At 38.7% G+C, this 13,467-nt stretch overlaps 1 protein-coding gene across 3 annotated transcripts in view; it reads left to right on the plus strand.

The window, feature by feature from the left end:
* The window catches only part of cep76 (centrosomal protein 76), a 92,354-nt gene that overhangs the window by 76,916 nt on the left and 1,971 nt on the right, over positions 1–13,467 (plus strand). For all 3 annotated transcript variants that reach the window (XM_048260450.1, XM_048260449.1, XM_048260451.1), the window contains 2 exons: positions 934–1,261; positions 4,499–4,716. In XM_048260450.1, the coding sequence (XP_048116407.1) occupies positions 934–1,261; positions 4,499–4,716 (546 nt within the window). The remainder of the gene's footprint in view (positions 1–933; positions 1,262–4,498; positions 4,717–13,467) is intronic.

The following is a 13,467-nucleotide window of genomic DNA, read 5'->3' on the forward strand; positions in this document are numbered from 1 at the left end:
ATGTTTCAAGGCAAACACTGAAGTGTTGCCTAGATTTAGCAAAATTGGAAATGGGCTTGAATGGGCTCTTGGCCAGACGGACTTGCAGAGAAAATCTCAATTTGCAAGCCTATGAAAAGGCTTTGCAGTAGGATTGTCCAATGATCAGTCTGTTGCTTCAATTTGTGTGTGTGTGTGTGTGTGTGTGTGTGTGTGTGTGTGTGGGGGGGGGGTCATGATTTCCCAAAACCCCATTCATTCTCTCATAGGGAATTTTTCTTCAGAACTGAAATGTGCAAAAATGCAAATCCAACCCATACAAAATGACTGTAGTCACTTCCACACTATTGGAGCTAAACAAATATATTTTAGAAAACAAAATCAACAAGTGCCAGTACCAAGTGTTTTATAAGCTGTCAAACCAACAAAATTAGCATTTACAGAGATTTACAGCTGGCCATCTGGCAGGTTCATTTAGCCTTTGCTAGTTAGCTACTACTGTCTTAACTATTTTGTTTTGAGTCCAATTTGTGTATTACCATAAACCAGACAACTGGTGTCTAATGTGAAGCCATCTTGGAGGATTTAACTGTATATTGTTTAGGGGTGTTATTATCTTGTTCCAACTGTTAATTTGACATGCAATAGATAGCTTTGTTTGTGTTAACTGGAGTTTGAAACCACAGATTTAAACCATATAAGCAGAACATTTTATATATAAACATTTTTAAATGATATTACACTGGATAGTAACTACAGGTTATTCAACATTTGCTAGATGCTTGGCTGTAATACAAGCCTCTAGAATGAAGTGCTGAACAAAATTGCTAAAGATGGGATTTTGCAGTTTTGTATGAATCATAAATTATACATGCATGTCAGTGTTTGAGAGAAAGTGAGAGTAGATTATGCTTCTTATATTTCCCACCTTAACCAACAGATGCAATTCCTCAGGTACCTCCATCGGCTGATTGATCCAGATGATCTGACATCTCACCCTAAGCCTTCCTACCCCTACCAGACTGTTGGCTGTGTGTTTAACCAGAAGGCCTTCTTCGCAAACTGCCAGCCAACAGATTCTGTACCGCTGTGTGTTTTTGACTTAGAAGATAAGTCTTGCTGGAAGGCTATGAGTGAGGAAGCACTGAATTCTGTGTGCGCTTCAGGATCCATAACTTCTTTACCTCCTGTGCCCACTCTCTGTTCTTCCTCACTTGATCCAGTTCAGGCCAGTAATCAGATGGAACTGGAGCTGCGCCATTTATTGGCCGAACACAGAAAGGTAGGCAGCACACATCAGAAATGGATAAAAATCAATGCACAGCACTGTGTGAAGCGTAGGGGATTTTCCGATAATGACCGGCAGACAATACATTATCGCGCTTATTATACAGCTACTTGTCAAAACAAGAAAAGACATTTCACACAGTGGGTCTTTTTAAAAATGTATTTGTTAATAATGGCAATGTCTTATTTGCTGACTTTCACTTTCCATGGCGATAAGCGAACCAACTACTTGCGGAATGATATGAATAAGAAACACAAAACCCATTTTCCTTGACAGCGGTCTGTTATACATAGCAATAGTCTGTTATACAAAATGATTATACTTCCGAACGTTGGGAAGGCCCATTCAAGTGAGTGGAGCATGCTACAGCATTTTGAAGAGCCGTGTAATAACTGTCTTTATACAACAGTTACGTCTGGTCTAACTATTAAATTCTGATTGGACGAGAGACATTCCATGAATCACCACTGACAAAATTGAGTAAGTAGAGAGTAGGGTGAATGTTCAAGAGAGGTAATGACAAGTAATTAGGCTAATAGGCTATACAAATTACTGTGAGCACAAGCTCACATAGCCTCTCACTGAACTTCTCTGAAAGTGTTTCATTGCCTGGCCACGGGAGACGCCAAGGCTAAGATTGAAACTATTTTTGTGGACTGAGGATGAACGACGAGGAATGCAGACACAAGTAGAGGTGCTGGCCAGGAGGTTCACTCTGATCTCTTAATACATTTATTAATGACAAGTCATTTCGTCGCACAGCCTTAATCAAGGTTCAGTGAGTAACTAACATGCACTGGCTTTAAACAGTCCTAGGTAGAGGCATCATGGGTAAATTACCAGGTGCAGGCAGTTACACTTAATCAACAATAAATATCACAACAGGAGTTTCTCAGAATCACAAATTGTCAAATGACAAGGCATGGACATTGTAGGTCAATAGACAGAGAATTAATATACATTCAAACATTCACGTGTTTCTTTCAATATATAAAGCAATCACATAATTCACATAGCCTAGATGTTCCCCACTTATAGTATGTACTGTACATCCAAACCCAATAAGTCCATATGCATTATAAAAGAATATATATAGGCTACTTACTACATAAATTGTCTCGGGTCAAATTCCTCATTGAGGTCTTGGGGAAAAGATATGAAATCCAAAACGCCTCCCTTCTTAGTAAATAGCCATTTCAAAGTTGCCCCTGCGGGGCCACCATAGAAAACACAATTTGGTGACTTTAAACTCGATTAGTTGGTAGTCGAACTGTTGTATAAAAGCAACATGGCCCTCGTGATCATGGCATTGGTAGCAGATATTGCCATTGCTGTGATTCGGCCATAGGTTATCACAGCCATGGCGATGTCTGCTACCAACGCAGTCTCCAATTCTCGACATGGAGAAAACATTAACAGGCGTTAATCATAAGTTGTAGTAAGCTAATGTTTAACTAAGTTAAGCTAATGGTGTTCTTCTAACTTAGCCACAAAAGGCTGATACCACGTGCACATAAATCATGACGGGAAAAGAAAAACATGACAAACAAATGGTTTGGTAGCAGAGTGTCAGGTTGAGTGTGGTGGCTTTGTTGAAGGGTAGGGCTATGTCGTCATCAAAATTGCCGGCTACGCAGTCCACACGGCAAAAGTTAACCGGCGTTTAAAAAAAAAAAAAAACATCTGTTACAGCCTCCTAAAATGGCGGGGTCATGTGGACGCAAGGCCTAACCGATAAAAAAAATAAATAAATGCCGGTTTCAAAAAAAAAAACAGCGTCATGTGGACGGGTCCTAAAATAGAAGCATGTTAAATGTATGAATGTGTAATTGTATGCAAATGTTCGAAAAAGGCTCATGGGATGAGTAGTTCCTTCATTCGAAAATTAAAATATGTACAGTGTTGTACCTTTGCCTTTTTTGTTTTGTTTTTCTGTTCGTTTTTTTGCTCGACATAAAATGTTGTATAATTAGGGGTCACGTCGTAGCTGGTCAGCAGGGTCTAAAACACTTTATATACAGATAGCATGTCAATAGCGATCATCTTGGAAATGAGGGCAGTCATTTGCTCTGCATGTCTAGCATGTACTGTAGGCTGACTTACTTCAGTGAGTTCCACACAAAACTTTTACACGCCTGATTCTGCATCATTCTGTAGCCTATTCCACGAACTTTGAACAGTGGCGAGAGACAATGTGTTCTTCTAATATTTGAGAGACTGTATACAGGTACAGCGTTTAGATTTTGGTGTGTTGTCGGCACCTTCTGGTTGCATTTGCGTTACTTAAAACATTGGGAAATGTATTTATTTATTTTTGGAGACAAATGATAACCGCATTAACCATTCAATATTCTATAATTAAATTAAATTAAAAACTATTCTAAAATTAGAAAATCGTGACCCATACCTACTCAATCATAACTTGGAGCTCTTTCAAAACAAGCTGTCTGGATTGGCCATAACACTTATCTAGGGCCTGGATAGCCTGAATGTAAGGATCTGGGGCATTATAACAGCCCAATAGTATTTAAATTAATACAAATTGTAAGCACATTCAGCCAAGGACCGAGGGTAGACAGATTACCACTTTCTGCATTGAAGCCGGCACTGTTGTCTCATCTATGCAAGTCTGAAAGTGGAGCCCTGCGACATGTCAATAAATGGAAAAATATTGCCTCCTGGAAAAATATCACCTCCTGTTCCTGTTCGATTAGCATGAAAACAAATCCCAGAGAACGGGCGAACTCGGTACACATGTGTTAATATATATGGTAACCTCTAGGTTAATTTTGCGCCGGAATTGTCCTTTAACATCATGATATTAACTTTACATAGAATTACCAATAACAATAACCAATCAGTGGTGTTGCTAATGGGGTAGAATCGGTTAGAAATGTCAGTGGTTTGGTGGTTCACAGTGGACTTATTACATGACATCCTGTCCCTGCTGCGATGTTCTCTGATATATGGCCTTCTAAAATAGAGGGTGGGGGGGGGGGGTAGCAATGACATTTTCAGGTAAAATAATCTGAAAATAGTTGCATTAATGGCCCATTGAGAGAAATGTTACAGTACATTTATTTTACAATTTGTTACAATTCCAGTTTGCTAATAGATACATGCCAGATGATGATGCAGTGGTGTGTGTAGGTATTCTTACCTCTGAATTGTGCATGTTACTGATTAGTATGACTATGCTCTGATGTTGCAATGATGTTATGTGTGTTGCAGGACTTGGGTTTAGCTACAATATGGGATGACAACCTGTCATACCTGCTCTCTGCAGCACTGGTAGCTTATGAGCTTGAACGATGTACTGGTGTCTCATGTGGCAATGAGGAATTTCAGGATGCTATCAGAAGAGCGGTCCCTGATGGCCACACATTTAAAGGCTTCCCTATCCAATTTCTGCACCATAATACACATCGAGCTTTTGCTACCTGTCTCAGGTGGGTTACCTTCAGTGCATCATGAATGTAGACCACAGTTCACATGCATACAAAAACTAATTTTGGGGTACATTTTCAAAAAGACATTTGATAACAAGCTTGACTTTTGTTTTTAATTGCGATTGGATAGTAGCAAATAATTGAATGGAATAGAGAGATGGGAGTACGGTCAGAAAATGACCATGGTACGGTGTACACATTAGGACATCCTCAGACATCAGATGAAAAGGCATCAGGTGTCAGGAAAATCTCTTGTCTTTTTTAACAGAGAGGTGCTGTTTCAATAACAAACTTGTGATTATAGCAAATGTAACACAAACTTGTATTCACCTACTAAACAGTTAGAGAACATAAACAGTTCCTGTGCTGTTTAACCATGTGAAGCACAATAAGTTAATGTTTAACTAAGTTAAGCTAATGTTCTTCTAACTTAGCCACAAAAGGCTGATACCACGTGTACATAAATCATGACGGGGAAAAGAAAAACATGACAAACAAGTGGTTTGGTTTGTTCTGACAAGCAGAGTGTCAGGTTGAGTGCGGTGGCTGAGTTGAGGGGTAGGGCTACTGTATGTCGTCATCAAAATTGCCGGCTACGCATTCCACACGGCAAAAGTTAACCGGCGTTTTTTTAAAAACCCACTTTGGCACTTTGGAACCTGGTTTAAAAAAAGATTGGTTACAGCCTCCTAAAATTGCAGGGTCGTGTGGACGCAAGGCCTAACCGAAAAAAAAAAAAAAAAACAGCGTCGTGTGGACGAGCCCTAAACTAGAAGCATGTTAAATGTATGAATGTATAAATGTATGCAAATGTTTAAAATGTGTAAATTCGAAAAAGGCTCATGCAGGGTTCCTACGCAGTATGGAAAACCTGGAAAAGTATGGAATTCATTTCCAGGTCTGGATAAGTATGGAAAAAAGGAACAAGGGTATGGAGAAATATTTGTGTTTCCAGACTATTGCATCTACAGTACTAATCACTTCACTCAGGTCATAATAAACCATTCCTACTGTTGTGTAGCTTAAGATGTCAGTCCACATCATCAAGATACAATTGAATGGGGGTCCTCAGAAAAAAATCTCTCCCGCAAGGGGACCCTGGTACCAAAACCAAATCGAAAACCCCAGTTCTATGCACGTGCCCTATACCTAGCTCTGTTTTTTTCGGCTAAAACACTGGTAGACTTTTTTGATTTTGTAAAAGTTACCAAGACGTGGATACTGCATTATCTGATAAACTGTTATTGCAAACAAATAATACTGGTTTACGGTGATTTCTGAGGCCTCTGAATTTTAGCCTGGAAACCAGACTTTCTGACTTCGCAGAGTCTGGCCTAGATCCATAGGCGTTCGTTTATTTCCGGGTGGGAGGGCACAGTTTGAGGTTTAAAATCATTGGAGTTCCTTTGAACCGCTTTGAACCAATCACTAAAAACCGGCGTTTCGTCATACAGAGAAGTTTCTCTGCAGCACGCCCATAACAAGCACGGGTGCATCTTATCAGCAAACAATCACACGTTTCATCTGCGTAACTCTCGCCAAAATGCATCATATAGTGTTTTGTGAATGTACCCAAGTCGAACTTTCATATAAATGCATAAGTACGTCCAAAGCGCCACTTTTAAGCTTGTACTACTACTTTTTTGATACAATCGCGTCAAAATCGCTATTTTTCAAATACTATGAAGGCTCGACACAACATGAAACTTTGATCGAAGTATGATCAGTGTCTCTACACATGAACTTGAGCATTGAGAACATTGTTGGTGTACAGAGAGTTTACTAAAAGAGAGGTTTTGAACAACTCACTTGTTTTTTCTGCTCGCTGCCATCTTGCAAGGAGTGAGTTGTCCAAAATCTTTCTTTTTAGTAAACTATGTGTACACGAACAATGTTCTTAATGCTCGAGTTCATATGTAGAGACACTGATGATGCTTCGATCAAAGTTTCAAGTTATGTCGAGCCTTCATAGTGTTTGAAAAATAGTGATTTTGACGGGACCATGTAGCCTACTAAACTACAGTTTGACTCGGGTACGTTCGTAGCCTATTTCAAGTGACAAAATCTATGACTAAAGTTTAGCTGACGATATAACATCCTACTCCACTGTGACTTTGTTCGTGACACTCCTGTTAATAGGCTAAACTATTATTCACATTTGCTCAAAGATTTCATAAATATAAGCCCTTTTCGCTCCCTACGTTGATGTATTCCAAGCGATCTGCTTCAGGGGCGGGGACGTAGCCTAGTAATTGAAACACCATGTCTGAGTACGTAATCGCTCTCAGGGACGCCCTATGTTCGCTGGTTGGTCGGCTGCCCAACTGCCAAAGTAAACGAGCGTGAATCAACCTATTCCAGACGGAGTACTGTAGGGAGAAGAAATCGACCGGAAGTACGTAGGCAGGCCGAGGCCAGGCTATCTGAATTTCCCCTTGGGGATCAATAAAGTATCTATCTATCTATCTATCTATCTATCTATCTATCAGTGCACTAGTCTCCAACATATGTAGTATGCTGTATCAAATGTGAATGCACCTTCCAACACAGCACTTCCCCATCAAAAAGTATCCAACAATGGGCAAGTGTTATCTGAGGGCAAACAAGTTAATAATAAACATTATTATACAGCTCTTCGCAATGCTAGTAGAACACTCCATTGACAATATCTAGAATACGGTCAGAAAAATCTACCGAGAAGTTTGAACATTTGAGTATGGAAAAAGTATGGAATTTTGAAATGGAAAATGTGTAGGAACCCTGCTCATGGGATGAGTAGTTCCTTTATTTGGAAATTGAAATATGTACACAGTCTTGTACCTTTTGAATTTTTTTCGTTTTTTCTGTTAGTTTTTTTGCATGAAATGTTGTATGATTACAAGTCACGTCGTAGCTTGTCAGAAGGGTCTAAAATTCGTGATTTATTGTAATCTCACAATGAAAAAATAGGAAAAAATCCAACCTTGAAGGGAAGCAAATTTATTTTGAGAAAAAGGAAAATCTCATAAAGAAATAAATATTTTTAACTAAAACACGTTGCTCACAATTATTGGCACCTCTGAACAATCTTATAAACAAAACCTAACAGAAGCATTTTCCTATATAATTTAAATTTATTTAAATTAATCAGAAGTAGTAGTTCATGACTTTTTTTTCATGGTATCAAAATAAAGTCACACAGAGGCTAAATCCTCTAGTCATTTTTCAACATTGGAAAGACAAGAGAATACACTAAATTTAAATAAAAAGAAAGTGTGTTGACATTTGTAAGTCAGAGAATGTCTATGACAACTATAGGTACTTTGTTTAAAATGCCTATTTACAGTTAAAACAATTATTAAAATGTTCTAATCATCTGGAAATGTGACAAACATGCTTGGACAAAGACCCATGGTTATCTTGCCCCCACGTACAGTATTGAGGATGGTAAGATAGGCAAAAAAATTCCATAAGAACCACTGTTGGAGAGTTACAGACAAAGGTATCATCTTGGGGTCACCAAGTCCCCCAAACATTTTTCAAAAGTGACCTCACTGCTAATAGATTATTTAGAGGGCATGCCAGGTAAATGCCTGTCCAGTCATTTAATTACCAATGTAAACAGCAGGAGTTACAGTACTGAATGGTACAGTGACTTTGTCTGGAAGTGTGGTCTATTGTCAGATGAAATGAAAATCGCGCTCTTTGGCTAGAAACCCTTCAGGTAGGTTTGCAGGGTTCCAACGGGGTCTTAAAAAGTCTTACAAGCATTAAATTTATGAATTTGGAAAAAATACCTTAAAAAGACTTGGAAAAAGTCTTGAATTTTGATTTCTGGGTCTTACAATTTGTGCAGTATGTAACTTCTCCGTATCGTATTCTCCTCAAAAGTTTAATTTGTCAACCACTATTATTTTGATTAAATAACATAGCCTAAATAAAGAATGGCGGAACCAATAATTGAGAGCGCAATGCTGCCCCGGGTCCGAACACGTCACGTGTTAAAGCACTACAACACAGACCACAAGCAACAAGCCAAGCAGAAGCGCGAAAAATCAAAGAAAATCTAAGCAGAACACAAGCAGGGATTCAAACAGCGCGCTTTTCGGTGCCTCCCGCTTTGGCCTATGGCCCTAGCCTACTGGTTATGTCCGGTGCTCTCATCTGATAATATTTGATCATGTAGCAAAGGAGCGGTACCGAACTAGTCATAGACATAGTAACCGACAATGTTTAGGCTCGGCTATCTAATGTTATGTGGGAATTGCAAGAAAACGAGTGAAAACAATTCCTTACTTTAACCACGCAATTGCTTGTGTCGTTTGTTAAAAAGGTAGGAAAACTGAATCAAAGATGGCTGCCCATCAACAAAAACAGCATGGAATTAAAACGTAATTTAAAGTCCCAGACATTTAAATAATAAATAATAATAAATAATAAAGCTTTATTTGTATAGCACCTTTCATACACAGAATGCAGCTCAAAGTGCTTTACATTTGAAGCATGTAACACAATAATAGTCAGTCAGTCATTATCAATCACTTTTCTTTGCTGTTTATGTTATACTCAGCAACATATCAAAAAATATAGAAAATGACGTCATAAGACTGGCAGCCTTAACCCTCTTACCCCCACAAGCACGCCATATGGCAACTGTGGCAAGGAAAAACTCCCATATTCCAGGAAGAAACCTTGAGCAGAACCTGACTTAATAGGGGAGCCCATCTGCTTCTGGCTGGCTGCCCCTCCAATAGTAGCAGATGTAGAATAATCTGAAAATGTAGTCTACAGGATAAGATGAGTTAACTAAAAGCTTTCCTGTACAGGTATGTTTTCAGATCTTTTTTAAAAAATATTTACTGAACTTCGCCTGCTTGATGTACAGAGGCAGGGTGTTCCATAGTTTGGGGGCATAATGGATAAACGCAGCTTCTCCACTTTGTTTGTGGAGCACTTTGGGTAACGATTAAAAGATTAGAATTGGATGATCTAAGTTTCCTTTGTGGTTGATAAGATATTAAAAGCTCAGAGATATATGAAGGTGCTATGCCATTCAGAGCTTTGTAAGTAATTAACATAACCTTAAAATCAATTCTATAGGAAATAGGGAGCCCGTGCAGTTCAGCCAACACAGGGGTGATGTGTTCTCTCTTCTTAGTCTTAGTTAAAAGTCTAGCCGCAGAGTTCTGTATGAGTGCCAATTTCTTTAGATGTTTTTTGGGAAGACCAGTGAAAAGTGCATTGCAGTAGTCTAACCTGCTAGTGATAAAGTGAATTAGTTTTTCTGCATCTTGTTGAGTTAAAAGGGCCGCACTTTGGCAATGTTTCTCAAGTGGAAATAGGCTGTCTGAGTAACTTTACTGATATGGGGCTTAAAACTTAACTCTGCATCTAAGATGACACCGAGGCTTGTTACTTTTGGTTTGACCTGGTGTGCCAAGTTCCCCAGATTACTAAGAATAATATCTCGCTTTAGTTTTGGTCCAACCAGAAGTACCTCTGTTTTGTCATCATTTAGTTTCAAAAAGTTTTTGCTCATCCACTGATTAATGGAGGTTAGGCATGCAGTGAGGGAGCAAAGGCCATCTGGGTTAGTTGGCTCCACAGAAAGATACAATTGGGTATCATCTGCGTAGCTGTGGAAGTTTACATTATGCTGACTTATGACGTTTCCCAATGGAAGCATATATAGAGAAAATAGCAGGGGACCAAGGCAGCTCCCCTGGGCCACACCAAAAGGCAAGTCATGTTTTTCAGATACATGATCTCCTAGACTGATATAAAAATCTCTGCCAGTAATGTAGGTTTGAAACCAAAAGGGACAGCGATCACTCAAGACATAGGCCTACACCGCAACTGAGTGATGAACGTGAAATGCTTTGAGCCTACAAAACACTGCATTTAAATGACAACTCTGCATAGAACCACGCTAATCTAGCTAATGGTGAATTAAGTATATAGCATTCACATTTAAAGCATTCAATATCCTAATGGAAATTTGATCAGTCATTTAAATTGTTCTCATAAAAGGAACAACAGGCCTACAGAATATTCCATATAGGCTAGTTTCCTTTCACAGTTACATAAAACTTCTACTGCAACATATGAATTTAAACCAGCGTTTCTCAAACTTTTTCAGACCAAGGACCACTTAACCCTATAAAAATCACAGACCACTTAACATTAAACCTACTTCAACATTACACAACAGGCCTATTCACTGAAACTCCTTGCTTATTGTCTTTGTACCTTGCTTATTGTGTCAGAGGATTCATATGATTTAAACTGGCGTAGCTTATATAGGCAGTGTTGCAGAACTGTTTGGATTTACATACAAGTTGGTTAAATATTGCAAACAACTCATCTATATAATTTTACCAGGTCTGCTCGCGGACCACTTGGGATGGCTTGCGGACCACACTTTGAGAAACACCGGTTTAAACCATGTTAAATATGAAAGCATCTAGCTAGTGACAGGAGATTTTTAGGGGGCAAACTCTGTGTAACCTACCTGATTCCACAGTCAATGTTCAGTATTTGGCCTATAATATTTTGCATTTTGAATCCATGAAAATTAACTAAAATCTATCATTTCCTATCGACAACAGACCCCAGTAATGCATCGAATCGCTACAAACGTGTTACTCTCTTTTTTCACCACACATGTGTTTGCATCCCTGCACAAGAAAGTTTGACTAAAGCCGTTGTTTAACGTTTTTTTACATTACCTAGCTACCCATTTCATGCTGGGGTTATGGGGAAATGAAAATTTAACGAAGTGTGGCGAGATAAACAAGCATTTTGTCACTGGTTAAAACCGTTGGACAACAATGTATTTGAGGCTTTTTGTACAGTATGCAAAAAAAGATTCAGCTTGGTACCATGGGCGTGAAGGCGTTAGAGTCCAATGTTAAAAAACAACTTAACTGTGTTAGTCAAACTTTTTTGTGGTCTGCTGAAATTCTTTGATTTTTCACACCTCTGTTTGGCTTGTTGTCTGTGGTCTGTGTCTGTGCTGTGGTGTTGTAGCATAAATACTCACTACTATGCTGCAATGTTACATCATTCTTCCATAATGCTTTACACAGTCCACATTTTCACATTTGTTTGTGAAATAAATGAACAAATTAAAAAAAATGTTTTTCTTTGCTGGTAGGTCTGTGAAATAGGCCGTGAAATAGGTATTAAGTTTTTATATAAATGGTCTTAAAAAGGTCTTGAATTTGACTTGAAGAAACTTTTTAGCAACCCTGTGTTTGGCATACATAGAAGAATGGCTACACTGAAAAGAACCCCATGCCTAATGAGAATTATGGTGGAGGGGCTGTGCTATTGTGGGGCTGTTTTTATTCCCAAAGGCCTTGGGAACCTAATTAAGGTGCATGGTTTCATGAACACCAAGAAAAACCTGAACATTTTTCACAACAAAGGAAATCTGTCAATCTCTTTTGCCAGTCGGCACCATCTTGAAATTAAGTCCCTACAACACAGATCTTGCGTGTTTTTGACGGAAGTAGCTACTTTGATGGGCTACTTTGAGTCTTGTAAATGGCTCAAATTAGTAATCTTTTTACCATGAGAAATGCCCTATCGCTACCAGTGTTAGCATTTTTAGTTTAGAATGCATCGGATTAGCGTTTTTTTGCTCCCCAACGTACATTCAAACTCGTTATCATGCTTAGCATATCAAAAATCCATTTTACACCGGATTTCCCCTTTAAATGAACTGTCACGTTGCATCAGAGCTGTGAAATACAGACGTTCAGAACATAGATAGATAGATAGATAGATAGATAGATAGATAGATTATTGATCCCCAAGCGGAAATTGTACTTGAATTCTACTATCTATCTATCTATCTATCTATCTATGAAAAGAGGTGGCTTTTAACTAGTTACATGGCAGTAGGCTAAGTAAAATAGTGATGTTTCAAAGCTAAGATTCATCAGAATCCTGGGATATACCCGCTTGACAATGGGAGACATTGAACTAACGACTGGGCTTTGACCATAGCAACCATCCATTTAGAACTAGTAACGGCAATTTGTCCTTCAAGTTGAGAAATTAGTTGATATGTGGCAGAAAGAAGTAGTTCTACAGTACAAACAGGACAGTTTTAGCAATTAAAATGCTTCAATTATAACAGCAAATTAACAAAACACAAGTAGCAACAGTGGGATAATGGACTCCATGGCGTTCGGTTCACAGAAAGAAATGCACTTACGCGACCGTTTTACCACCTCGAATGTTTCTCTCTGTGAACCGAATGCCGTGGAGTCCATTATCCCTTACTTAGAATGATATAGTCACAAAGATTTCCCAATTGATTTCAGTGGGAAATTTTTAGCCTAGCCTAACCCATCTAAAACAAAAACAATAAAAGAAGACCTATAAATTGTAGAAGACCTATGCATGTTCTGTTGGGTAAAATTGAATGGATAGACATGGTTCTCTTTTTTATTTTTAAGTGTCTTACTTTACCCAGAATTTATTGCACCATAGTCCTATTTAAAAGAACTAAACTGCTTTGTGCAATGGTTTAGTTTAGATGTCTATGGGAAGTCTGACTATCTAATATATCTAAGCCATAGTCAAAGTCTTTTTCTGTAAAAACGGACCCTGGTCTCTGTGGGCACTTACAGTAGACCTGAATGTGGTGTGGATGGTGCCGCTTGCACCACAGCACCCTCCACTGCACTTAGATTTGTATTGGACAAACTGGTGACCTAAAGCTTTCAAATGTACTGTTTTATTGTTGTGTTGTAATGGATA

This window comes from Alosa alosa, chromosome 13, assembly GCF_017589495.1.
Source record: "Alosa alosa isolate M-15738 ecotype Scorff River chromosome 13, AALO_Geno_1.1, whole genome shotgun sequence".
Taxonomy (NCBI): domain Eukaryota; kingdom Metazoa; phylum Chordata; class Actinopteri; order Clupeiformes; family Clupeidae; genus Alosa; species Alosa alosa.